Source organism: Capra hircus, unplaced genomic scaffold (assembly GCF_001704415.2).
Source record: "Capra hircus breed San Clemente unplaced genomic scaffold, ASM170441v1, whole genome shotgun sequence".
Lineage (NCBI taxonomy): Eukaryota > Metazoa > Chordata > Mammalia > Artiodactyla > Bovidae > Capra > Capra hircus.
In genome coordinates, this window is record NW_017190143.1 from 55,637 (window position 1) to 83,513 (window position 27,877).

Genomic DNA, 27,877 nt, shown 5'->3' on the forward strand with positions numbered 1-27,877 from the left:
TCTAAATTCCCTGACCAGGGGTTGAACTTGGCCCTCCAACAGTGAAAGTGCAGGGTCCTAACCACTGTTCCACCAGGAAATCCCTAGAGTGGCATTAACACACAGGGAGTTAAGGGCAAGGAGTGTTTGCTGCCATCATTTGTTTCTCTAAGGGCTCTTGCCTAGGAATCTGGGCATGGACAGGCAAAGAAGTTGCCCCACATCACAAAGCAAGTAAAACCAAAGCAGATTACATTATCAAAGGCTGTTTCCACAGTGCTATATATATATATATATATATATATATATATATATATATTTTCTTGTTAAAATGTTATCTTAGGTAAAGATGTGGGCCCCCAAGGCAAGGCAGATAGGGAAGCAATACATGGGTTCAGTTTACACATTTATTATAGAAATCCCCTTCCAATGTGGTAGTGTTTTGGGTCCAGATCCATTGGTACAAAAAGAAAAGTTTTCACACCAGGTAAAGGGGGTAGAGGAACCCCCAGCTTCAGAAAGTCACAGAAAGGTATCATAGAAAACACAGCTTGTGTGGAATTTTTTTTAAAAAGTGGTGGATGGAAGGAAAGCCAAGAAGATGCGATGGAGCCAGTGGCAAGACGTCACTTGAGGATTTCATTGGCATCTACCAGATGCTAGGTTCCACCACCGCAGCATTCCAGGACACAAAACACCCAATGGCTCTGCCCTTTGGTCCTCCTGTGGGGCTTCCTGATTGGGAAGAGGGCAGAGGCTGCCACCAAAGGCTGAGCCATCTGATTCTGTGGGCAGAGACAGCGGGCACAGACAGACAGGGTCTGGGGCACCTTCAGGCACCCCTGGGGAAGGGAAAATGAACCCAAGCCTCCCACCCAGACTTCAGTCCTTCCACATGTGGGCAGAGACTTCATTCCTTCCAAATGTGGGCACCTCTGCCAAGAAAAAATTGTCCCAGTGGATGGATGGCAGGGAGTTCCGTTCACATCAGTCTCCTGACTGCCCTAAATTGGGCCCCAAGACCCTATCTGGTCCATTTTGTGGAGGGGGTTCCTGAATGGAGCAGGCTGGGCACAGGAACAGGAATGAACCCAACCAGGATGAGATCACAGTTTCCCTTTTTATAAAATGTCTAGCGTTGGGGGAGGACAGTGAATACCTAAATCACAACTGTAAACAGAAATGGAGGAAGGGGCTTGGAGTCTCCATTACATCACCTCCTCTCTTTAAAGCTGGCAGAAGGCCCCCAGTCCCCAGCACAGCATGAAAGGAGATGCAGGGTGTCAGACACCTTTATGGGCCCACGGGGAGCCAGGGGCCTTGGATGATCAGGTTGTGACACCACCAGGTGTGACAGCAACCCTATCCCAGGGCTCAGCGAGGTCAGCTGTGCACTCCCCAACTGGAGTCTTGCCCAGGCCAATAAGGGGCATGTCAGAAGGGGTCAGACCAGTGTTCCCGGGGTCTGGGGGTCAGAACCGGAGGACTGCTCCCCCTCTAGCGTCAGGTCACTTAAACGAGCGCTCAGCTCCGGGGGGTACAGGAAATCCGCGTAGTATCTTTACAAGGGGTAGCAGGAATCCAGAAGACAGGGTGGGAAGACCGGACAGAGGAAAAGACGGACAAAACACAGAAAGAGGAAAAGAGGCTCGTTAAAGAGGTGGAAACAGGCACAGGAGAGTACCTTTAGGCTCGCAGGTGCGGGGCGCGGTGGAAAGAGGAAGAGAAAGGCGAGGGGCACAGGACAGCCCTTCCTCCCAGCACCCTAGTTTCAAGGCTCATTTTTAGCTGACATGCACTGGCTGTTCAACTATTACAACTCTTGAATAGTTCGGTGAAGAACTGCTGCTACCGGGGCCCAAGATACCCCTCTGCCGAGGCCCCACGAATTAATGCGGGTCAGGCAGAGCCCAGGGACCACAGGCCAAGGCTGCCTTTCGTGGTCCCTGTCATTAGCTACCATGACTAGCTGCTCCTTGGCCTGGACACCTTTGCCATCTGCCTCAAGAGACCCCTACCCATCAGTAAAAACACCCCCCATACCTGCCGGAGACAGGGGGCGCCGTGAAACTCCTCGAGTGTGGGAGCGGCGCCTGGCTGGGGGCCCCGTACAGTGCCTGGCCCACCTCATAGCAGCGGGCATGAAGGAAGGGCGGGTGCTGCGGGCCCATGTGAGGGAGCCCAGGCCGGCGCTGGGGCCCCGAGGCCAGTCCCGAGTTCCGGATGTACCAGTCCCGCAGCCCCTCCAGGGCAAGGTTCTTGTGGCCGCTGCGCTCACCGGCCGAGGGGATACGGGCGGGTGGGGGCATCCACAGTAGAGGGTTGGGATGCGCCTCCAGGCCCTCAGCGGCCTCCAGGGGCAGACCACAGGGCTTGGTGCGGGGGGCACGGCTATGGGGGTCCTTGCTGCGGAGGAGGGGGCTGCTGCCGTCAGCTGCATACACAGGCGGTGGGCCTGGGAGCATGGCGACAAGCCCATCGCGGCGGGAGAGGGGTCCTGGAACCTCAGCTGCCGGCAACAGCTCCCCCCAGCCTGTCCCGCTGCCCCCACGGGGCAGGCCCCGGTCCAGGGAATAGTCCAAGAGGAAGTCCCCACACACGGGTGGGAGCCGGGGGGGCCCGCGGGAGGCCGGTGCGGCTGAGCTGGGCCGGGCAGCCCGGGGAGGGTCTGGGAGGCCAGCCGTGCGGGAGGAGAAGGCAGGGGTTGGCTGGGGGCGCTCATATAGCACCTCACTGCTCTTGCAGACTGGGGGACCGGTGGCAGGGGGAACCAGAGGTGCGGGCGGGGACCCAGCTCCCCCACCCGCTGCCCGGTCCACCAACAGGGCCTCGGAGCTATTGCTGCGGCGGGTGCGAGCTGCGAAGAGGGAGGTGCGGTCGGAGACAGGGTCCACCCGTGGGAAGCCCATCTGGGAGTCCTGGCTGCTGGACCACTGGCGAGAATGGAGGCCTTCGGGTCTAGGGGCACAGAGGTGGGGGTGATGGGAGAAGGGTCAGAAATATCAGGCAGATGGGATAAGCACCCTCCGCAACCCCTCCCCCAACACACGCCTCTCTCTGGGCCTTCATTTTCACACTCCAAAATGGGCCCCGGACTAGAAATGGGGTGTAAAGGCGTTAGGGAGTGGCACATTAAGAGCAGCAGAGGCCCTAGCCAGGACTGGGGAGCAGAGGGGTTGAAAATGTATGGGGTGCCTGGGGCTGTTAAGCTCCGAGGGAGATGGAAGCAAGGGACTCCAGAGGAAATGCTAGCAGGGGAGGTCACTATTCATAGAATGCAAGCGTCACAAGGATGGGGACTTTTGTTCACAGCCTGGAAAAAGTAGGCACTTGGAAGTACGTATTTGTTTAAGGACTAGGAGACTACCATGGTTAAAAGCATGGACTCTGGAGTCAAATTTGTCTGGGTTCAAATACCAGGTCTTTGGTTTACCAACAAGTTAGTTAACCTGTGTCTCGGGTTTCTTATCTCTAAAATGAGAATAACGGCATCTACCTCATAGGGATGTTGTGATAACTAAATGAGTTTGATACCAAGTACTGATTCCTAGCAGATGGTAGGTATGCAGCACATGTTAACCAGAACTCATTTATGCCTACAGCCTCTTCCAGAGACAGATATTGATATGCCTGTTTTACAAATGAGGAGACCAAGATTCAGAGAAGGGAAATGACTTGCCCAAAATGCACAGAAAAGCCCATACTCAAACTTCAATGCTTCTGCCCCAAATCCCCACCCTCTTTCTCCAAGGCGGGGGTTGGCTGGGGGTGCTCATATAGCACCAAGACAACCAAGACAACTCCTATTCAACTTTCAAAGCTCAGCCTTTCTTTTCCTTTTTTGGTCAATTAAAAAATTTATTTATAATGTGATGTTACACATACATTATATATGGCATATTTCAAAATATATTTTACCTATATTTCTTTATCATGTAATAGGATGCATTATGAACAAAAGTTCTGAAGCATAAATAAAATTCTTGCTTCTTCATACAACTTACACAGAAAATCAGAATAAAACTGATGGATTCAAAGCTCAGTCTTTCATGTCCTACACTCTTGGAATCCAAATATTCTCCCCGGTACCCCCTGTTAGAACTACCAGTTCCCTCCTCTGGTCCTCAAACTCACCCTTAGAGTCCACTTACTTGCAGAGCTGGGGGCCAGCGCCCCGGGTGAGGACAGGAGTAGCAGGCACACTTCGCCCCTCAAAACTGGAGGCACTCCTGGGCAGTGAGCGTGTAGGGCTAGACAGAGACATGCGGGCCCAGGGCGGGGGTGGGGGCCAGGTTAGAGACCGTACCTCCCAGCAGGTCCTCCTGCCCACCCAGGCTCAGCCCCCACTCCTGGCTGTGCGGAAGGAGTGGAGGGGCTCACCCTCACCTGGTGGGGCTGGCCACAGAGTTTCGCCGGCCCTTCAGATCCCCATAAAGATCTGATGGGGGTGGTTTCCATGGGGTTCGCCGCTCAGGGCTGCCCCCAGAGACTGCCCGCAGCTGGTCCCAGGCCTTGGGCGGTGAGGGGCGCTCAGCCAGAGGGAAGCAGCCACGGGGCTCCTCTGAGCAGAAGGGAGAAAATGGTGGAGGGGGATTCAATGGGAGGGTTGTGGACAAAGCCAAGGGCAGGGGCTAGGGAGGTGCAGAGGGCTAAGCAGGGTAGGACAGGTAGAGGAGGAACCAAGGGAGGCAGGCAGGAACTGGGGCTGATGGGAGAGACAGGGGAGAGGGTGGTGAAGTGAAGAAGGTGGGAGCTCCGCCAGAGGATGGGGTGTGGCTAAAGAGGAGCTGAAGAGGGAGGGCAGGGGCGATGCGTCAGAGCACGGGAGAATTTAGGGGACAAGGGTTCTCACCATTATCGTGGCTGGCCCCAGACTCTGAGAGGGAGCTGCTCTCTGAGTGCAGAACCACATCCTCTACAGGTGAAAAGCAGAGACCCAGGCTTATCAATGCAAGGCCTGGGTGCCACCCCCTTACACCACTGGACCGTCTTCTCCCCACCTGGCACACTTCCCAAGAATCCACCTTTACCTAAATCCAAGACCACCAGGGGCTGAGTCCCTCACTTTTTTTGTTGTTGTTGTTGGGCTGCACTGAGTGGCATGAGGGATCTTAGTTTTTATACCAGAGATCAAACCTGTGCCCCCTGCAGTGGAAGTGCAGAGCCTTGACCACTGGACTGCCAGGAAAGGCCCTGTCCCTCACTTGCCTGAGGCCTATTCCCAATGTCCCCACCCTTTCCTGGGAGCAGCCTACAATTCCTCTCACAGCTAGGGTCCCCTAAGTCCTGCCTACCTCCCACAATCTTCACTGGCTGCTCATCAGCTCCACCCCTGCCAGGCCCCTTAGCCAGTGCCCACCTTCCCGCTCTCGTCGGTGGGATAACAGGGCCTGAGCTCACCATGGCTGAGCTGAGCGAGGCGCGTGCCCAGGCAGACTCCCTGGGCAGTGATAACGGCTCCTCCGGTGGACAGGGGCAGGGGCTGAGATGGCGGGACCCCCGAGAGGCCAAGGCGGGCCCGGACCTCCCCAAGCTGCTCCTCCAGCTCGTGCAACCTCCGAAGGGCATCTGCCTGGACTTGGCGCCGGCGCCGGCGCTGCTCAGCACTGAGCTCGGGGGCCAAGGCCAGGCGGCGGGCAGCTGCGGCGATCTGCTGTTGCACAGACACCTCTCGCTCCAGGGCCTCAAGCGCCAGCTCCTGTGGGGCCCACCCGAGAGGGTGCGACAGGACCAGATGTTGGAAATGGAAATGCCAGGCACCAGGACCAGGCGGTGTCAGAGTCTGGATAGGCTGGGGGCGGGGCCTGCCCCTCCTGGGGGCACCTACTGTTCCTCTGGGGGCAGGGTTTGTGTGCATTAGAGCTGCACCTGCTCATCTTCCTGGGGCAGGGGGAAAGGCTTATCCTGACAGTTAGGGACCAGCATCTTCTCTCAGACCTGGAAGCCACCTCCCTTAGGCTCCTTCCCTCCCCACCTTGAGAGTGAAAGTGAAAGGTGCTCAGTTGCGTCCCACTCTTTGTGACCCTATGGACTATAGCCCAGCAGGCTCCTCTGTCCATGAGATTCTCCAGGCAAGAATACTGGAGTGGGTAGCTGTTCCCTTCTCCAGGGGATCTTCCCCACCCAGGGATGGAAACCAGGTCTCCCACATTGCAGGTGGATTCTGAGCCACCAGGGAAGCCTTAGTCTCTCCTTTCCCTGGCCATAAGGCCCTCTCAGCTTCCTCCGGGATCCTGTCCCACCCCTGCCTTGCTTGGCGTGCCCATCAGCTCACCTCGGTGGGGCACATGGAGTGGTGTGCTGGGTTGGGGTGCGGTGGAGGGTAGGCGCGGGCTGCAGGGGGACGCCGGCGGACCAACTGGGGTCGTTCACCAGGCTCCAGTGGGCACTCGGGAGGCAACTGGCCAGTCAGCTCCTGGGTGGGGTCAGGGATTGAAGACTACCAAGGGTTAGTTGGGGGGATGGGGCAAAGCAGTCATGACATGAAGGTACAGAAGTCCCACTAGCAGCCCAGCCCTGCTCAGCACCCACACCTGTTATTTCTCTTCCTCTTCCTAATTCTCCACCAGGTGGGTGTGTGGCACACTCTCAGCCCCTCCGTGGCCCAAAGCCCAGGGCCGGTGGGCATGGGAGGCAGGGAAGCCTGCTTTGGAATCCAGAATCTCACAGTTTTTATAAAGGTGACACCGTCTGTATACTACATATTATATGACACTCCCTTCAGGGCCTGGGCTGCATGCTCTGAACCACATTACCGTTTCTGGCAAACTGTGTGGACATTCGCAGCGAGAGAGGTGAATCGAAACTATAAATCAGCCCATGTCACTTCTGGTCAGGTTTTACTGCCACGTTTGGGAAATAACTTCTTTTGTCTTTGAGGCTTTTCTTCTTCTTCTTTTTTGGATTTCAAATTGTTGATAAGGGATTGTGGTAAAATATTACCATATTCGAAGACATCCAAGCTGAGCTTTGGGGAATCTCTAGCTCAGACAAGCGCCTCAGTCTGCCTACCTCATCCCTGCTCCTCGCCTCCCTCCTCCCACCACAGATGCCCTTAGGTTCAGGCCCTCACCGCCTCCTGGAGACACACTTTCCTCAGCTCCTGAAGTTTCAGGCTCAGGGCCTCCTGCAGGGCCCGCTGCCGGTCGAGTAGACTCCGTAGACGTTCTGACTTCATCTGGGGGGCAGCCTCTCCAAACAGGGCAGCTGGACACAGAAGGAGTGAAGATCAGGGGGTGGGGGGCATCTTGGAGCAGCTGTGGGGCCAGGGCCCACTCCTTCCCACACAGGCGAGTGGTAACTCAGAGCAGGGGAGGAGGCAGCAGGAGGGGGAACCAGACACCGACCTGAGGCGTTGAAGGTGGGAGAGCTGATCAGCTGACCTTTGACTTCCATCCTGAAGCTGTCAGGATGCCGTGACTGATGGCTGGACAAGGCCTAGCAGTGATGCAGGGGAGCCACTGGGGATCATCCAGCATGCGCCCCCACCCTCCACCCCTACCCAGGTGCCCGTGGCCCAGCTGGAATAAGCAGGACTCTGACCCCACCCACCTGCTTGGCCTGCCCTCTCAGAATCTGTGCCAATGTCAAGGCCCGGGTACCTTGGTTCCCTTCCCATTGAGTGGGAGCACAGCAAGTGGGGAGCTGGGCGGACTTACAACACCTCCTCAGAGGCCCATGGGCCACCGTCAGGAGTCTTGCCTGGGAAAGGAGAATTAACAGTACAGATGCAACCAACTAGAACAACAGTGGGGCTTTATTAACCATCTGGGTGCCTAGAACAGTTACCTTATATGTCACATTTAATCCTCACAGCCACCCTGCGATGGCAGTTTCTGTGACCATTATTACCTCCATTTTAGACATACGAGTAAGACACAAAGAGATGAAACAATCTGCCTACAGCTAAGGATGTAGCCAGGCCCACCCTCTGGTCCAACACTCTCCCTCCCCAGAGGTGCTGAACCTCACGAATCCCTCATAACCTCTCAGCCCATCAGGGTTCCAGGCCTTTGCGCAGGCTGCGGCTGCTGTCTGGAGTGCACTTTCCCCTCCGGCCACTCCAGCCCCTGGTTCTCTCTTATATTCTGGGGCTTCAGTGTGATTTCCAGAGGTGGGCCCCACACTATGTCAAGACTATGCCTCCCTTGTACCTTTATGAGAACAGAAAATGTTATCAGTAACTCTGGCATTCAGAATACTTCCGGGCACACAGCAAGTGCTCAAGGGGGTGTCTGCTGGGTGAATAAAAGAATGACTGCCAACTCCTTGTCCAAACTCCGCCCTGTGGCCCTGGTGCAGCAGCAAAAGCGTTCACTTGGCCTCAGGACCCATCCAGCCCCACCCAGCATGCCAGCCTGTCCCGCAGAGGCATAGGGAAGTCACCCTGCCAGGACTGGGAGTGGCAAAGTCCACAGCTGCAGATAACAAGCGACTGCCTCCTTCTCAGCCCCAGACATCCTGGTTGACCATAGAGCTGGCCTTGGCTGGTTGCCAGCCCTGTCCTCATCCCTTCCTTTGGAGTTTGCTCCCTCCCTCCCACAGCCTGCTCAGTCCCCAGCTGGGTAGCTAGGTGACATCACCTCCCACCACCTGGTCTGACCTCGGCAGCAGGCGACTGGGGGGACCTCCTGAGGCTATAGAGGTTCCATCTCTACCTGCCTCCGCAATCCCCAGCTTGTCCTTACGTGGTGGCCAGGTGTGGAGAAGACCCAGGCACCCTTGGTGGGGTGGGTTCAAGCCCCTTCTGTATGTGTATCTTGGAGTACATGGCCAAGCTGCTAATAGGGTGCCAGCAGTTTCTCAGCAGGCCTCTCACCCACCTCTTGGGGTCTATGCCCCTCCAACAAAGCAGGGGTTCCTAATCCTCAAAATCAGGGGTGGGGTCAGTCCCTAAAGCTATTTTGCACCCCTAGGCAGCAGTCAGCTTCCAAGGGCTGACACTGCCTGGCATGGCAGGCTTTCCTTGAGGTCCCAGCTTAGATTCCTCTGCTCCTTGGCTCCAGGGGTTCCTTCTTCCTCAGCTCCCATTTGGGTTCGAGGAAGGCTCCCCTAAACCTTCCTTAACCCCAACAGGAGCCTCAACTCCTCCCCAATGGGCCCATTCACCAGGATCACTCCTCCATCCCACACTGGGCTGCTTCATCTTCCTTCCATCTCCCTCAGCCTTCTTTCCCTGGGAGCTTATAGAGTTTGTGGCATCCTGGAAGTCCACATGGGGTCCAGACAGGAACCCCGACTCCACACCCTGTCAGCCTGACCTCAGGGACATAGCTAGGGCCTGAGTCATGGGGTCATCAGGCAGGTTAGACACAGGTCAACGCCCCACACCCCCACACTCTCACACCCGCTCCCAAGCCTCTGCCTCCACTCGCCTACCCTCTCCACACTGGCCTGGGGGCCTGGGGCAGCCTGGTTCCCACCCAAGGATGGTGAGAAAGAGGGGATCCCAGCAGCTCCCTCCCCGACACACTCCCAACCAGCCCCTGGGTCTCCCCACTGGTGACCCTGTGTCCCTGTCCTATCTGAGGATGGGCTGCAGTGAGAGCTGCAAAGGGCCCCCACACACACCCAGAGGCGGCGGGCCCAGCAGGTTTTTCAGGTCTGCCCTTCTGACACCACAGCCGAGAAAGAAATTCCTGGCTGTAATGACTGTTTACAACCAAGACACCTCACCTGGGTGGCACCCCAACACCTCAGTGGGACCCCCATTTCTACATCCTGCCATCTCTGGAGCAAATAACAACTCCTGATGTATTGCACCGTTCCCCACACTGCCCGAGAGGTCCCCCCGGGGCCCCCTCTAGGGGCACAGATAGGGGTGGTGAGCAGACAGGTGTGGGAGGCAGTTCTCAATACCCCAGTCTACGCTTTCCTAGGGGGCTGAGCCCTGGGTTGAAGGAGGGCAGGGGCTACCCCGGCAGTGGAGGAAAGGGGACAGGAAGTAGGAGGCAGTGGAGAAGGGGCGCTCTTCTGCTAATAGGGTGCCAGCTTCTCTTCTCCCTCGTTCCTTCCCCTCATCCACTTCCAGCAAGGAACTGGCTTCATGCCAGGAAAGGAAATTGGACATTTTAGGCTTTGCCCCTTTAGCCAGGCCCTCCTTCCTGGTTGTGCCTCTCACACAAACCTCACTCTGGTAGGGAACTTCAGCATACCCATGCCCTTCTCCCCTCACCCCTCGCCCCTGGCCCCACTGCTCCCGGGTGCTCACCCGTCAGAGAGGTGCTGTGGGGTGGCCTCAGGTACCTCAAAAAAAAAAAGTTGCTTCGACAAGGCCCTGCTCCCGCTGGTAGTGGCAATAAGTGGTGAGCCCAGTGGCGGATGCCTAGGCCACCTCCCATTAGGTAATGGCCCAGCCTACCTGGCCAGGGACTGGGCCAGCCCATACCTTTTAACCCTTGCCTGCCTGACACCAGGGCTTGGTGTCACCCTTAAGAGCTGTCTTGGAGTCATGTCTCCCCCGGGAGTCCAGCATGGCCAAGAAAAGAACCTGGACCCCCCCCTTTACCCCATATACCTAGCAGAGGACCAAAGAGGAAGGGCTAATGGTCGTGGGAGTGGTAGCTGCCTCTGGTGCTGCCCAAGTGCCCAGACTCAATCCTGCCCACCCTAGGAGCCGAAGGCTGGAGGTCTGGGGAGAGGCTAAGCACACAGAAGGATCTGGGTGCGCAATGGGTGTGTGCCTCTTGTGGCAGCACCCATCACTTTCTGGATATCCTTTACCCTTTCCTCCCAAGGCGAGGCAGGTGTGGGAAAAGGTCAGAAGGCAATTCCCACCCTCGTTGAGGTAACAGTTTCCCAAAGTGGGACAAACGAGGTCCACTTTTCTGAGAGACCATGTCTCAGGACCCTACAACCTTCTGCAGCGCCACAAGAAATCATCCCAGCAAAGGGCAGAAACACACCAGTGGTTTAACCACCCCCCCAACCCCTACACACCTGAGAGGATGGCACAGACCCAGCTCCACAGAGCCAGCTTGGAGAGATGAAGCGGGGGGCCTCCCCGCACAGGTGAAGAGGCCCAACTCTGATCACAGAGGCGTGAGAGCAGCTACAATCAGAACTGCAGGGGCGGGGTGCTGGATTGCAGGTTGACAGAGGCAACTCCTGCAGGGGAGGAGGAGTAGGGGCGGTTCACACTTCATATCCAGGCTGGGTCTCCCCCACCCCCTGGGGCATTTCTGGCCAGGAGTCAAGGAAATGGGAGGCTATCAGTCTCTGCGATGGATCAGACTGATGGACCGACTGTTTCCCCTACACCACCACCTGGGCTTTGGGCCTGCCCTGGCACACCCCACACACATCCTAAGTTCCATTAGGGACCATCTGCTCTGTGCCCTCAGGGCCCAAGCCCAGCCCAGGCCCCGACAGCAGCCCAGGCCCCGACAGCAGCCCATGCCATGATGTGAAAGAGCAGAGTGAGGAAAGCTCCCTCCCCACTTGACAGGTGGGCCAAGGCTGGAAAGGAACTTGCTCTGTATCAGCAACGCCCCATGTGCACACTACAGGCCTCCTGCTACCCTGCCCACCTTTCCTCCTGGCTGTGAGATTTCCGGCATGGGACACAAAGGCCACTTTCATCACCCCCCTTCTCCCTCCCTTTACTGCCTGGGGCTGATGGAGGCAGAAGCCACAAGCTGGGCAGCTGAGTGTTGGTGGGGAGTGTCCTCTCAGCCATGGCCCCCAACCCCCTGTGTTGTGGGACACCAAGGATGCTCAGAAGGGGGATATTTATAAATTCAGGGCTGAGAGGGACAGGGTATCTGGCCAGCGATGCAGACTGAGTCTCAAGGCTTAGGTTTCCGCATCTGGAAAACGGGTAAATGGCGCAAACACAGCCAACCAACGGAGGCCAAAGTAACTTTGGAAGACATTTCAAAATGCAAGGAAACTCACACCATGTCATTCACAATTGCTAATAACTACATAATAAACTCAGGCAGAGGTGGGTTGGGACGAGGGTAACAAGGGAAGAGCAGGTAACTGGGGCTCTTGGGCGAGGCAGGGCGGAGTCACCCACACACATCATTGGCCTTGTCCATGACTTTTAACAGCCCCCACAAGACAAAGATGGGCACAGTAAAGGACAGAAATGGTATGGACCGAACAGAAGCAGAAGATATTAAGAAGAGGTGGCAAGAATACACAGAAGAACTATACAAAAAAGATCCTCATGACCCAGATAACCACGATGGTGTGATCACTCACCTAGAGCCAGACATCCTGGAATGTGAAGTCAAGTGGGCCTTAGGAAGCAACACTACGAAAAAAGCTAGTGGAGGTGATGGAATTCCAGTTGAGCGATTTCAAATCCTGAAAGATGATGCTGTGAAAAGTGCTGCACTCAACATGCCAGCAAATTTGGAAAACTCAGCAGTGGCCACGGGACTGGAAAAGGTCAGTTGTCATTCCAATCCCAAAGAAAGGCAATGCCAAAGAATGCTCAAACTACCACACAAACTACCACACACTACCTCATCTCACATGCTAGCAAAGTAATGCTCAAAATTCTCCAAGCTGGGCTTCAACAGTACATGAACCGTGAACTTCCAGGTGTTCAAGCTGGATTTAGAAAAGGCAGAGGAACCAGAGATTAAATTGCCACATCTGTTGGATCAAGAAAAAGCAAGAGAGTTCCAGAAAAACATCTACTTCTGCTTTACTGACTACGCCAAAGCCTTTGACTGTGTGGATCACAACAAACTGTAGAAAATTCTGAAAGAGATGGGAATACCAGACCACCTAAACTGCCTCCTGAGAAATCTGTATGCAGGTCAAGAAGCAACAGTTAGAACTGGACATGGAACAACAGACTGGTTCCAAATCAGGAAAGGAATCTGTCAGTCAAGGCTGTATATTGTCACCCTGCTTATTTAACTTATATGCAGAGCACATCATGAGAAATGCTGGACTGGATGAAGTACAAGCTGGAATCAAGATTGCCAGGAGAAATATCAATAACATCAGATATGCAGATGACACCACAATTATGGCAAAAGCGAGGAAGAACTAAAGAGCCTCTTGATGAAAGTGAAAGAGGAGAGTGAAAAAGTTGGCTTAAACCTCAACATTCAGAAAACTAAGATTATGGCATCTGGTCCCATCACTTCATGGCAAATAGATGGGGAAACAATAGAAACAATGACAGACTTTATTTTTTTGGGCTCCAAAATCACTGCATTTGGTGACTGCAGACATGAAATTAAAATATGCTTGCTTCTTGGAAGAAAAGTTATGACCAACCTAGACAACATATTAAAAAGCAGAGACCTCACTTTGCCAACAAAGGTCCATCTAGTCAAAGGTTTGGTTTGTCCAGTAGTCATGTATGGATATGAGAGTTGGACTATAAAGAAAGGTGAGTGCCAAAAAATTGATGCTTTTGAACCATGGTGTTGCAGAAGACTCTTGAGAGTCCCCTGGACTGCAAGGAGATCCAACCAGTCAATCCTAAAGGAAATCAGTCCTAAATATTCATTGGAAGGACTGATATTGAAGCTGAAACTCCAATCCTTTGGCTACCTCATGCGAAGAGCTGACTCATTGGAAAAGACCCTGATGCTGGGAAAGAATGGAGGTGGGAGGAGAAGGGACGACAGAGGATGAGATGGTTGGATGGCATCACTGACTCAACGGACACGAGCTTGAGTAAGTTCTGGGAGTTGGTGACGGACAGGGAAGCCTGGCGAGCTGCAGTCCATGGGGTTGCAAAGAGTCAGACACGACTGAGCAACTGAACTGAACTGAGAAGACAACCACCTCTAAGCCACACCCCAGTGGGGACCTGAGTCTCCTGGGGCCTCTTCCTGTAGGGCTAGCAAGTGGTGGGTCTGGGATTCAAAAGTGTGACTGCTTGGGCAAGTCACTCAACTTCTCTGTAACTCAACGTCTTCATCTGTAAAATGGGGGTGATGACAGCAGTATATAACCCACAGGGTGATTGTGAGCATGACATGAGCTAAGAGATCCAAACCTTGCTTGGGACAGTTTCGGACAGGTTGGCCCATGGTAAGTGGTCAATATGCATATGTACTATGTTATACATAATTGTTTCTTCCCAGTCCAAACTCAGGAATCAAATACACACACACACACACATATTTCAGCCTCAAAACCCTCCCTACTTGCCACCCAGATATAGAACCCTCTCTACTTGCCAAACAAGACATATTTGAAACAGAGCTGTTTTTCCTCATTATCCAGCCTCTCCCTACTCAACATCAAAAATGCAGGAACCAAATATATTCAGAAAAATTGTCTGAACTCTCACTATCCAAATACAGGAAGTGAATGGGCTTTGATACATTTCTGAGATAGGACTCAATCTCTGAGCTGTCCTTTTCCTTTTTCACTTTCCCTTTTCCTTTTCCTCACTCTCTGAGCTTTCCTTACTCACCAGGCAAAATAACAGGAACCAAATATATTTCTATAACGAGATGCCCTTACTATCCCAATCCTTGCCACTGGAGCACAGGAAAATTAGTAGATCTGAACACATTTCTGAGTTAAAGCCATTATCCTTCACTACCTGAACTCTCCCTACTCACTCTGTAAAATGCTAAAACAAAATACCTTCAGATAACTTAGTATCTTTCACTGTGTGAACTATTCAAACTCTCCTCTCAGAACTTGGGTACCAAATACACTAGAATAGTGAGAGATGTTTGTGTTGTCATTAACAGGTTTGGATAAATGAAACAGGTCCATTATTTCATTATTCGAACTCTCACTATTCTCTATGAGAAATACAAGAATAAAACAGAATTGAATGACATGTTACCTCCTCAGTACTCAAATTCTCCTTGTCTGTCTTCAAAATCAAGGAGATTCAGACAGTGAGAGAACTTCATATTTTTTCTTGATATTACTGTCACTACTGGATGGGCCTGATTCTAACAGACCCCCACCACACACCCAATACACACAGACCTGCCCGCAGAGGTAGGATCGACTTAGCATCAAGATTTGTATTGCTTCCTGCTGAGAGGAAAAGGATAAACTCCTGCCTGCATCCTACCTCTACCAAGCCCTGAAGCCTCTGGCTTAGAATGGACTTTTTTCAGGCCAGGAAAGCAGGGATCATTGCACCCAGGATCAAGACCAGGAGATGGGGATAACACGACCTAGAGGACTCACATCAGCCCCCAATGTAGCAAGGCTGGAAACATGACCCAGACTTCACAGACTTCCAGAGAGTCACTGAATAATTTAGGGTGCTCCTTCACACTTGGGGAGTGGCGGGGGGGGGGGGCAGGAACAGTTCCACGCCCTCCTGGGGCAGGGAGAGAAATGCGATTTCTGTGTGAGATCACTGGGTGGGGGATGAGAGAAATCATATGTGAAAACTCCCTCAGTCGCAGGGGGCCCACAAGGTTGTTTGCTATTTATTTGCTCATGCTAAGAAAAGCTTCTGGGATGAATTTCAGAGATAATGGGTACAGTGGAACCTCCAAGTTCAAGGAGAAGGTATAATGGGACCCCTGTCCTTCTGGGCTCAGAGGAGATGGAAAGTGGATGTTATGAAGAAGAGAGATCTGAATGGCATGGAAGGTCATGGTAAGGGGCAGAAAAGGGGCCTCGGGTTGGGACAGGATGAAGGGACAACAGGAAGGAGTAGAGGGAACAAAACAAAATCAGAATCATTGTAGGATGGAGGTCAAAAGACGGAGAAGGAGCCAGGACACTGGCCAGAGAATGGGATAGAGTGAGGTTCAGGACAAAGGCCAGATAAAAAGTAGGGGACAAAAGAGCAGGCAGGGATCAGGGTCAGTATAAAAGGGCAGTCAGAAGGCATGATGGAGGACAGGCCAAGACAGCAGTCAAGGAAGAGGGTAGGGAAAAGAGCAGGTTCAGGATGGAGGTAAGGAACAGGAAAAGATCTGGACAGAATGTAGATAGGAATGAGGACAGGGGTGGGCCTAGGGAAGACAACGGGAAACAGCATAGACTTGGGGGCAGGGGCATGGCAGGAGGCAAGAGGGAGAGTCTAAAGGTGATGGGCCAGGATGGAGTTCAGGAGTCAGGAGGGGGACCTGGGGGAGAAAGTACAGAAATCAGAGGTTGGGGATCAGGACAGACCTAGATCAGACTGGAGTTTAGCAGACAGGCCATGACTGGTAGGGGTCCAGTGACTAGACTAGAGTTTAGGCAACAGGCACGTGAAGCATCAGGACAAAAACTGGGGTGATCAAGGCAAGGCGAGATGAGCTTCGGAGACGGAACGCGTCAGGCAAGGATCTGGGGTCAGGTCAAGGATGCTTTGGGGTCAGGACTGGGTTTAGGGGGGCAAAACAAAGGTTGAGGATCACACCAGGCCAGAATATGGTTAGTCAGGGGTCAGTCCAGAGGTCCTTGGGCCAAAACTGGCAGGGGTTCCAGATTTAAAAAGATGTAGCCAGGTAAGTCAAGGGTCGAGAGGGAGACCACAGAGTCAGAGGTCGGGGGTGCGAGCGCAGGTACATCGCTGGTCGGCGTTTCTGGGCCTTCACCCCACCCTGTCTCCTCTTTTACAACCCCAAGCCGGCTCTACTCACCTAGTGTCCGCGCCCGCGGTGTAGGCGGTGTCCGTGCAGGCAATGGCTTGGGGAGGGGGGCGCGGCGCCCCTCCCTCGCTACCCCCAGCTCGTCCCCGGGCTCCTGCCTACTCCCTTTCCGCGCCCTGCCCGCGGGCCGCGTTCGGCCGCGCGACTGTGAGCCGTGGGGGCCAGACTGGGGACGCGGGGAGGGTAGGAGAGGAGTACCCGCTCCGCCGCGGGCGGTGGACCCCGGCCCCCCACCTTCAACTCGGGTCGGTCGGCTCCCGACTGCACCTCCACCTCCGCCGCTGAGCGCGAGCTGGGAGGGGCGGGGTCGAGGGGGGGCAGACGGGGGGCGGGGCGCGAGACCACAGCAGCGGCGGAGTCCGAGTGCGCAGGCGCTAGTTTGGGTCTTCGATTTTCCTGCCCTGGGAGCGCCTGGAGCGAACCAGCTCGGAGCGCGTGCGCACACGCTTTCTCGAGGCCGTGGGTCTGTCTCATACTGAAGCCACGCCCCCTCAGTGATCAGACTAGTGTCCTCTCACCCCAAGTCACCCCGTGACGAACACCCCAAACTTCCTTCTGTCAGCCACCAGCACACCTCTGAATTCCCCCAACTGCCCTCCATGCCCCAAATGCACTCCAAACCACATTTCACATCTCCCAAATTGTATCCCCAAACTACTGTCCATTGATCCCAAAGCAGTACCCCCAATTTACCTCCGTTGAACACCTAAGCTGTATGAATAAGATACCCTCCAATACCTCAAATTGTTCCCCTAACCATCTACAATCAGCCCTGAAACCTTGAGTGTCCAAAGAGCACTTCCAAATCACACTCATCTCCCTCCAGTATGCACCCAAAACATCCTGCATGGACCCTAAACCACTCTCCATGTACCCTTCTAACCATACTCTTTTGACCCCCAGATGGCACTCAAGCCACTCCAAACATTCTCAACTACCTTTGGATGTGACCTTTACCTGCACCCCAAATCAATTCCAACAGTCACCAGCTCTAACTCTAAACTACCTAACCACCAAAAAACATCTCACTGACCAACCCTGCTCCCAGCAAAACTAACTTCCAAAGCCCCTATCACTATTCCATATACTCCCAACTACTCAAAGTGAGATTCCCCCAACTGCACTTCAAACTACCCTCCACACCTTCTCCATCTCCAAATACTGACCCATACTCTGACCCCAGAGCACACTCCAACACTCCTCAACAATATCTCCAAATAATCACTAACTTTATTTCTGCAGTTACCTTCAAATCATACTCCAGTGACCCCAAATGTGTCCCTCAAGCCTTCCAATGACACTTACCCACACCCTAAATCATTCTTAAGTGACCCTATTATAGTACAGAGCATCCTTCAATGATCTTTTCTTAAAACAGCTCAATTGAGGTATAATTTGCATACCATAAAAGTCACTGACAAAACGTGGTCCACTGGAGAAGGGAATGCCAAACCGCTTCAGTATTCTTGCCTTGAGAACCCCATGAACAGCATGAAAAGGCAAAAAGATAGGAAACTGAACGATGAACTCCCCAGGTCAATAGGGGCCCAATATGCTATGGGAGATCAGTGGAGAAATAACTCCAGAAAGAATGAAGAAACAAAGCCAAAGCAAAAACAACATGCAGTTGTGGCTGTGACTGGTGATGGAAGTAAAGTCTGATGCTGTAAAGAGCAATATTGCATAGGAATCTGGAATGTTAGGTCCATGAATCAAGGCAAATTGGAAGTGGTCAAACAGGAGATGGCAAGAGTAAGCATCAACATTTTACGAATCAGTGAACTAAAATGGACTGGAATGGGTGAATTTAACTCAGATGACCATTATATCTACACTGTGGGCAAGAATCCCTTAGAAGAAATGGAGTAGTTATCATAGTAAACAAAAGAGTCTGAAATGCAATACTTGGATGCAATCTCAAAAACGACAGAATGATCTCTGTTCGTTTCCAAGGCAAACCATTCAATATTACGGTAATCCAAGCTTATGCCCTGACCAGTAATGCTGAAGAAGTTGAAGTTGAACAGTTCTATGAAGACCTACAAGACCTTCTAAAACTAACACCCCAAAAGATGTCCTTTTCATTGTAGAGGACTGGAATGCGAAAGTAGGAAGTCAAGAGATACCTGGAGTAACAGGCAAATGTGGCCTTGGAGTACAGAATGAAGCAGGGCAAAAGCTAATAGAGTTCTGCCAAGAGAACGCATTGGTCATAGAAAACACCGTTTTCCAACAACACAGGAGAAGACTCTACACATGGATATCACCAGATGGTCAATACTGAAATCAGATTGATCATATTCTTTGCAGCCAAAGATGTAGAAGCTCTATACAGTCAGCAAAAACAAGACTGGGAGTTGACTGTGGCTGGCTCAGATCAGTTCAGTTCGGTTCACTTCAGTCGCTCAGTCATGTCCGACTCTTGTGACTCCATGAATCGCAGCACGCCAGGCCTCCCTGTCCATCACCAACTCCCAGAGTTCACTCAGACTCACGTCCATCAAGTCCGTGATGCCATCCAGCCATCTCATCCTCTGTCGTCCCCTTCTCCTCCTGCCCCTAATCCCTCCCAGCATCAGAGTCTTTTCCAATGAGTCAGCTCTTCGCATGAGGTGGCCAAAGTACTGGAGCTTCAGCTTTAGCATCATTCCTTCCAAAGAAATCCCAGGGTTGATCTCTTTCAGAATGGACTGGTTGGATCTCCTTGCAGTCCAAGGGACTCTCAAGAGTCTTCTCCAACACCACAGTTCAAAAGCATCAATTCTTTGGCGCTCAGCCTTCTTCACAGTCCAACTCTCACATCCATACATGACCACTGGAAAAACCATAGCCTTGACTAGACGGACCTTAGTCGGCAAAGTAATGTCTCTGCTTTTGAATATACTATCTAGGTTGGTCATAATGTTTCTTCCAAGGAGTAAGCGTCTTTTAATTTCATGGCTGCAGTCACCATCTGCAGTGACTTTGGAGCCCAAAAAAATAAAATCTGACACTGTTTCCACTGTTTCCCCATCTATTTCCCATGAAGTGATGGGACCAGATGCCATGATCTTCGTTTTCTGAATGTTGAGTTTTAAGCCAACTTTTTCACTCTCCTCTTTCACTTTCATCAAGAGGTTTTTAGTTCCTCTCCACTTTCTGCCATAAAGGTGGTGTCATCTGCATATCTGAGGTTATTGATATTTCTCCCGGAAATCTTGATTCCAGTTTGTGCTTCTTCCAGTCCAGCGTTTCTCATGATGTACTCTGCATAGAAGTTAAATAAGCAGGGTGACAATATGCAGCTTTGATGTACTCCTTTTCCTATTTAGAACCAGTCTGTTGTTCCATGTCCAGTTCTAACTGTTGCTTCCTGACCTGCATACAGATTTCTCAGGAGGCAGTTTAGGTGGTCTGGTATTCCCATCTCTTTCAGAATTTTCCACAGTTTATTGTGATCCACACAGTCAAAGGCTTTGGCATAGTCAATAAAGCAGAAATAAATGTTTTTCTGGAACTCTCTTGCTTTTTCCATGATCCAGCGGATGTTGGCAATTTGATCTCTGGTTCCTCTGCCTTTTCTAAAACCAGCTTGAACATCAGGGAGTTCACGGTTCATGTATTGCTGAAGCCTGGCTTGGAGAATTTTGAGCATTACTTTACTAGCATGTGAGATGAGTGCAATTGTGTGGTAGTTTGAGCATTCTTTGGCATTGCCTTTCTTTGGAATTGGAATGAAAACTGATATAATGGTCATGAGTTAAATTCACCCATTCCAGTCCATTTTAGTTCGCTGATTCCTAGAATATCAATGTTCACTCTTGCCATCTCCTGTTTGACCACTTCCAATTTGCCTTGATTCATGGACCTGACATTCCAGATTCCTATGCAATATTGCTCTTTACAGCAACGGACCTTGCTTCTATCACCAGTCACATCCACAACTGGGTGTTGTTTTTGCTTTGGCTCCATCCCTTCATTCTTTCTGGAGTTATTTCTCCACTGATTCCAGTAGCATATTGGGCACCTACTGACCTGGGGAGTTCCTCTTTCAGTTTCCTATCTTTTTGCCTTTTCATACTGTTCATGGGGTTCTCAAGGCAAGAATACTGAAGTGTTTTGCCATTCCCTTCTCCAGTGGACCACATTCTGTCAGATCATGGCTCAGATCATGACCTCCTTATTGCCAAATTCAGACATAAATTGAAGAAGGTAGGGAAAACCACTGGACCATTCAGGTATGACCTCGCTCAAATCCCTTACTATTATACAATGGAAGTGAAAATAGATTCAAGGAATTAGATCTGGTAGACAGAGTGCCTGAAGAACTATGGACGGAGGTTTGTGATGTTGTGCAAGAGGCAGTGATCAAGACCATCCCCAAGAAAAAGAAATGCAAAAAGGCAAAATGGCTGTCTGAGGAGGCCTTACAAATAGCTGAGAAAAGAAGAGAAGCTAAAGGTAAAGGAGGAAAGGAAAGATATACCCATTTGAATGCAGAGTTCCAAAGAATCGCAAGGAGAGATAAGAAAGCCTTCCTCAGTGACCAATGCAAAGAAATAAAAGAAAACAAGAGAATGGGAAAGACTAGAGATCTCTTCAAGAAAATTAGAGACACCAAGGGAACAATTTCATGCAAAGATGGGGACAATAAAGGACAGAAATGTTATGGACCGAACAGAAGCAGAAGATATTAAGAAGAGGTGGCAAGAATACACAGAAAAACTATACAAAAAAGATCCTCATGACCCAGATAATCACAATGGTGTGATCACTCACCTAGAACCAGACATCCTGGAATGGGAAGTCAAGTGGGCCTTAGGAAGCAACACTACGAAAAAAGCTAGTGGAGGTGATGGAATTCCAGTTGAGCGATTTCAAATCCTGAAAGATGATGCTGTGAAAAGTGCTGCACTCAACATGCCAGCAAATTTGGAAAACTCAGCAGTGGCCACGGGACTGGAAAAGGTCAGTTTTCATTCCAATCCCAAAGAAAGGCAATGCCAAAGAATGCTCAAACTACTGCACAGTTGCACTCATCTCACATGCTAGCAAAGTAATGCTCAAAATTCTCCAAGCTGGGCTTCAACAGTATGTGAACTGTGATCTTTCAGGTGTTCAAGCTGGATTTAGAAAAGGCAGAGGAACCAGGGATCAAATTGCCACATCCGTTGGATCAAGAAAAAGCAAGAGAGTTCCAGAAAAACATCTACTTCTGCTTTATTGACTATGCCAAAACCTTTGACTGTGTGGATCACAACAAACTGTGGAAAATTCTGAAAGAGACGGGAATACCAGACCACCTGACCTGCCTCCTGAGAAATCTGTATGCAGGTCAGGAAGTAATAGTTAGAACTGGACATGGAATAACAAACTGGTTCCAAAACTGGGAAAAGAGTACATCAAGGCTGTATATTGTAACCCTGCTTATTTAACTTATATGTAGAGTACATCATGGGAAAAGCCAGGCTGGAAGAAGCACAAGCTGGAATCAAGATTGCCGGGAGAAATATCAATAACTGCAGATATGCAAATATCAGCATTCTTATGGCAGAAAGCGAAGAACTAAAGAGCCTCTTGATGAAAGTGAAAGAGGAGAGTGAAAAAGTTGGCTTAAAACTCAACATTCAGAAAACGAAGATCATGGCATCTGGCCCCATCACTTCAAGTGATGGGGAAACAGTGGAAACAGTGACAGACTTTATTTTGGGGGGCTCCAAAATCACTGCATATGTTAACTGCAGCCATGAAATTAAAAGACACTTGCTACTTTGAAGAAAAGTTATGACCAACCTAGACAGCATATTAAAAAGTAGAGACATTATTTTGCCAACAAAGGTCCATCTAGTCAAGGCTATGGTTTTTCCAGTAGTCATGCATGGATGTGAGAGCTGGACTATAAAGAAAGCTGAGCACCAAAGAATTGATGCTTTTGAACTGTGGTGTTGGAGAAGGCTCTTAGAGTCCCTTGGACTGCAAGGAGATCCAACCAGTCCATCCTAAAGGAAATCAGTCCTGAATATTCATTGGAAGGACTGACGCTGAAGCTGAAACTCCAATCCTTTGGACACCTGATGTGAGGAACTGACTAACTGGAAAAGACCATGATGCTGGGAAAGATTGAAGGCAGGAAGAGAAGGGGACAACAGAGGATGAGATAGTTGGATGACATCACCACCTCGATGACATGAGTTTGAGCAAGCTCTGGGAGTTGGTGATGGACAGGGAAGCCAGGCATGCTGCAGTTCATGGGGTTGCAAAGAGTTGGACACGACTGAGCTACTGAACTGAAAAGTCACTCATTTTAAGCATTCAATTTAATTATTTTAGTAAAGTTACCAAAATGTGCGCTAATCACTGCAATCCAGTTTTACAGCATTTTCATCATCTCCATAAGACCCCTCATGCCCAAATACATTTAATCCCTCTCACATTCTCAGTCCCAGGCAACTGCTAATCTAGTTTTTGTCTCTAGATTTGCCTTTTCTGGATAATTCATATAAACGCAATATATTGATGTTTGGTATTTGACTTCTTTCACTTAGTATAATATTTTTGAGCTTCAGTCATGTTGTAGCATGTATCAGCAGTTTGTTTCTTTTATTACTGGGAACAGTATTCCGTCCAATGATCTTTTACCTGCTCCCCAAATCAACCATTACTGGATCTACAACGATAATGCATAAAATCCCCCTGACACCCTGACCTCAAAACAGGCCCGTAAACTGCATCCGAGACTGTACCCCCCAGCCTTCAGCTATGTCCCCAAACCGTGCTATTGATCCTCAAACTTCATCTCTAAACTATCCAACCAGGTCCTCATCTTCACTTCCAAATCTTCCTACACACCTTACTTTACCCTCACACTGCCCTCTAACTCCCAAGAATATCCCCAAATTGCCCTTTCAATGATACCCAACTCTAATCCCAAACTATTGTCCAACAATTATAAAATTCATCTCTCAATTTCCCTTCCAAAAGCCCCCATCTCTACCTCTAAATACCCCTTAACTACCTTGCCTTGGTCCCACAGCTACAGCCCCAAACTATACCTCCAAGCCACACTTCAGTAACAGCTATAGCTGTCTTAAATTACAGTCTGCCTCCATATCCACTGGTCCCACATCTGGGAATAGGGAGGGCCAATTGTGTTATGCTATTTTATATAAGGGACTTATGCATCCTTGGATTTTGGTATTTGTGCATGGGGGTGTCCTGGAACCAATCTCCCCTTGGATACCAAGGGGCGACTGTACATGCAATACACTCACAAAACATTTTCCAATTTTCTCCAACTGTACCACCCAAACCACCGTCCAGAGACTCCCAACTGTGCCTGCACACCTCCGGGAGTCATCCCCTGTTGACCCCCTCAACACCACCTTGGTCTTCCCTTTGACGGCTCCAACTGCACCCAAACATTTTCCAATGCCCTCATTATACCCTCAAACTGCCCTCAATAAGCTTCAAGCATACCCTTGAGTCCATCCAACAACCCTCAAATCTACCCCTAATCTTCCTGTGGCTACTGTGATGAATCACCACAAATTTAGTGGTTTGAAATGTAAAAAATTTGAAATAATTGATTCCTTCAGTTCTGAGAGCCAGAAGACCAAAATTAAGGTGCCAGCAGGGTCATGCTCTCCTCAGAGGCTCCAAGGGAGAATCTGCTTGTTGCTGCTTCCTCTTTTGATGAATATCCGCCTTTTTTGGCTTGTGGTCATTTCAGTACAATCTCTGCTTGATGGTCACATTGCCTTCTTTTCTGTCAAATCTGCCTCTACCTTCCTCTTAGGAGGACACTATGGTTACAATTAGAGTCGCTTGGACAATCCAAGATAATCTCTCCATCTCAACATTCTCGCCTTAATCACATCTGCAAACTGCAGAGTCCTTGGTCTTTTTCTTCTTTTTTCTCATTTAAGGTAAATTCAAAGGTTACAGGGATTAGGATGTGCATATCTTTTGGTGAGGACATCAATCAGCCTACAACAGTATACCCCTTGGCCTCCAAAGATACACATCCACTCTGTGTGAAATAAACATACCTTATCCTAGTACTCCCAGAATTTCAACCCATCACAGCATCAAATCAAGTTCAGAATCTGAGTTTAATATCATCAGCTCAGAAATTTCACATCTCATCATCTAAAGAATCTAAATCCGGTATGAGTGAGACTCTGGGTATGATCCACTCTGAGGCAAAATTCCTCTCCACCTTTGGAGTTGTGGAAGTAGAGAACAAGTTATCTGTTCCCAAAGCACATTGGTGGGACAAGCATAGGATAAAGTGAGTGAAGTCGCTCAGTCGTGTCCGACCCTTTGCCACCCCATGGACTGTAGCCTACCAGGCTCCTCTGTCCATGGGATTTTCCAGGCAATAGTCCTGGAGTGGATTGCCATTTCCTTCTCCAGGGGATCTTCCCAACCCAGGGATCGAACCCGGGTCTCCTGCATTGTAGACAGACGCTTTACCATCTGAGCCACCAGGGAAGATAGGATAAGGATAAGAGTTATAGATATTCTTATTCCAAAAGGGAGAAAACAGAAGGGGAAAAAAAGGTGTGACTGGTCCCAAGTACTTGTGAAATCCAGCAGGGCAAGTTTCATTTAGTTGCAAGGCCTGAGAAGCAGTCTCTGTGGCTTGAGGCTTCACATGTGGGCTCAAGGCTGTGCTGTCAGTCATTCTTCCTTTCCCTTGAAGGGTAGCACACGTTTGCAGCTAAGTAGTTTTAGCCTGTATCCTTCCAGTAAAATTTTGAGAGTCCAACATCATTCCTTCATTTCATCCTGCATCTGTTATTTTTTCAAGCCCATTAGGCAGTGTTTCTGTCTGCAAAACATTCTGAAAAATCTTTTGGGTCTCCCATGGGGGGCTCAGAGATTCACATCATTAGACAAGAAAAGTGGAGAAAGTGTCAGTTGCTCAGTCGTATTTGACTCTTTGAAACTCCATGGACTGTAGCCCACCCTTTTTTCCCCTTCTGTTTTCTCCCTTTTGGAATAAGAATATCTATAACTCTTATCATATGCCTGTGCTTTGGGAACAGATAACTTCTTCTCTACTTCCACAACTCCAAAGATGGAGTGGAATTTTGCCTCAGAGTGGATCATACCCAGAGTCTCACTGTAGCCCCTCTGTCCATGGGATTTCCCAGGCAAGAATACTGGAGCGGGTTGTCATTCCCTTCTCCAGGGGATAGAACCCACATCTCCTGCATTGGCAGGCAGATTCTTTACCATCTGAGCCACCACAGGAGCTCATTAGACAAGAAGGTCCTCCTCAAATTTTTCATGGATAATCCCATCTCTATTCCTGACTTCTGAGACAGTTGAGGAGATCCATGAGTCACACAACATCTCCTTGGTACTAGCAAAATGCTGTCCTGCCACACCCTTAGCTTTCTCTCTAGAGCATACTTTTCAGACAATTCATCTCCTAACTTTTGTCTTTTGCAATCTGGACAGCCTGAGAATTTTCCAGATCATCAAATCCTGGGTCCATTTTACTTAATAGTTCTTCCCTCAATTTATCTCTTTCCTTTTACATTTCACCACAAGCAGCAAGAAGAAACCAGGTAGTACTTTCAACACTTTCCTTGGAAATCTCCTCAGCTAAATATACATCACTTACAAGCTCTGCTTTCCATGCAACTGTAGGACACAATTCAGCTAAGTTTTCTGCCTTTATACAATAAGGACTTTCTTTCCTCTAGTTTCCAATAACATGTTCCTTGTGTCCTTCTGAGCCCTTACCAGCAGCACCTTTAACATTAATATTTCTATGAGCACTCTGTTTATGATGATATATATATATATATGTTTTCTCTAAGACAGTGCATGCTTTCCCTACTGTGCTCCTCACTTCCTTCTGAGCCTTCATCAGCAGTGCTTTTAAACATTCATATTTCTGCCAACAGTTTATTCAAGACAATCTAGGCTTTTTCTATCACATACTTCAAAATTCTTCCAGCCTCTGCTCACTAATTCCAAAGACAGTTCAATAATTTCAGGTACTTGTTACAGCATATTATGGACTTATGTCTACCCTACCCCGCCCCCAATTAATTTGTTGAATCCCTAACCCCCAATATGATTGTATTTGGAAATAGGGCCTTCAAGGAGATGATTAAGGTTAAATGGGGTCATAAGGATAGGGTCCTTATCCAATAGAACTGGTGTCCTTATGAGAAGAGGGAGAGACACCAAGAGTGCACATGCACAAAGGAAAGAGCACGTGAGGACACAGCAAAAAGCAGTCATCTGCAAGTTAGGAAGACCAATCTCATCAGAAATCAGCCCAGATGGCCCAGTGATCTTGGACTTCTGGCCTTCAGGACTATGAGAAAATAAACTTCTATTGTTTAATACACCCAGTCTGTGTATTCTATTACGACAGCCCAAGCAGATTAAGACACAGCAGCATCTCATATCCAGGTACCAAAATCTACTTTATGTGACTGCTGTAAATAATCAACACAAATTTGGTGGCTTACCAATATAAGAACTCTACTCTTTCACAGTTCTGAGTCATAAGTTCAAAATCCGTTTCACTGGGCAAAATCAAGGCGTCAGCAGGGCCATACACTCCCTGGAGGCTCTAGGGAAGAACATGTTGCCTCTTTCAGCTCCTGGTGGCTGCTGGCATTCCTTGGCTTGTGGCCATATCACTACAATCTCTGCCTCTGTGGTCACGTTGTCTTCTCCTTTGCTGCTGCTGCTAAGTCACTTCAGTCGTGTCTGACTCTGTGCGACCCCATAGACGGCCTCCCACCAGGCTCCGCCATCCCTGGGATTCTCCAGGCAAGAACACTGGAGTGGGTTGCCATTTCTTCTCTGTTACGGTTTGTCAAATCTTTCTCTGGTTTCCTAGTATAAAGACATGGGGTTGCAATTAAGTTCCATTCAAATAGTCCAGGGCAATCTCCCAATCTCAAAATCCTTAATTTAATCACATTTGCAATTCCCTGCTCTTTGCCATATGAGGTAACATTTACAAAGTCCAGGGATTAGGACATGGACATCTTTTGGGGGGCCATTAGCCCACCACACTATCTTATGACAATTAACAGTTCTATGAAAAATTCCTTAAACTTCAAAAGACCAAACACTAACTTTCGATACTCCCTCCAACTGCATCTCAAACCATCTTCCAACCACCCTCCCCAAAAGTATTCCCAATTTACCCTCCAGTAGCTTCTATCTACACTCCTATACTGTCCTCTAGTAGCCCCATTTCTCCTGAAGATGTGATTCTTTAGTTGTGTAGCAACTGTCCTGTAATAGGCCCCCAACATCACCCCACGCCATCCTCAATCACCACCACCATCTCTTTATAAATATCCCCAATTTCACCACCCAACTGCCCTCTCTTCTCT

General features: G+C 50.0%; 1 protein-coding gene across 7 annotated transcripts; it reads right to left on the reverse strand.

The window, feature by feature from the left end:
• Positions 1-368: 368 nt before the first annotated feature.
• On the reverse strand, positions 369-27,175 carry CCDC120 (coiled-coil domain containing 120). 7 transcript variants are annotated; one of them, XM_018045096.1, is made up of 11 exons: positions 26,996-27,175; positions 10,918-11,085; positions 7,531-7,680; positions 7,326-7,416; positions 7,052-7,185; positions 6,254-6,394; positions 5,380-5,677; positions 4,832-4,894; positions 4,366-4,540; positions 4,131-4,229; positions 369-2,937 (listed from the first exon to the last, which is right to left on the reverse strand). In XM_018045096.1, the coding sequence occupies exons 4-11, from the start codon at positions 7,372-7,374 to the stop codon at positions 2,001-2,003; spliced, it is 1,896 nt and encodes a 631-aa protein (XP_017900585.1). In that variant the 5' UTR covers positions 7,375-7,416; positions 7,531-7,680; positions 10,918-11,085; positions 26,996-27,175; the 3' UTR covers positions 369-2,000. The 7 variants fall into 7 exon arrangements, with proteins under 7 accessions (XP_017900585.1, XP_017900583.1, XP_017900582.1 ...); XM_018045094.1 differs by lacking the exon at positions 26,996-27,175 and adding an exon at positions 16,512-16,826 and having other exon boundaries at positions 7,581-7,680; XM_018045093.1 differs by lacking the exon at positions 26,996-27,175 and adding an exon at positions 16,512-16,826.
• Positions 27,176-27,877: the final 702 nt, after the last annotated feature.

Coding starts and splice junctions, on each gene's coding strand:
- CCDC120 (XM_018045099.1), bottom strand. CDS start 7,597: ATGGGAAGGGAACCAAGGTACCCGGGCCTTGACATTGGCACAGATTCT. Junction 6,395..7,051: donor AAGTGTGTCTCCAGGAGGCG/GTGAGGGCCTGA, acceptor GACCCCACCCAG/GAGCTGACTGGCCAGTTGCC. Junction 4,541..4,831: donor TGGGGCCAGCCACGATAATG/GTGAGAACCCTT, acceptor CCTTCTGCTCAG/AGGAGCCCCGTGGCTGCTTC.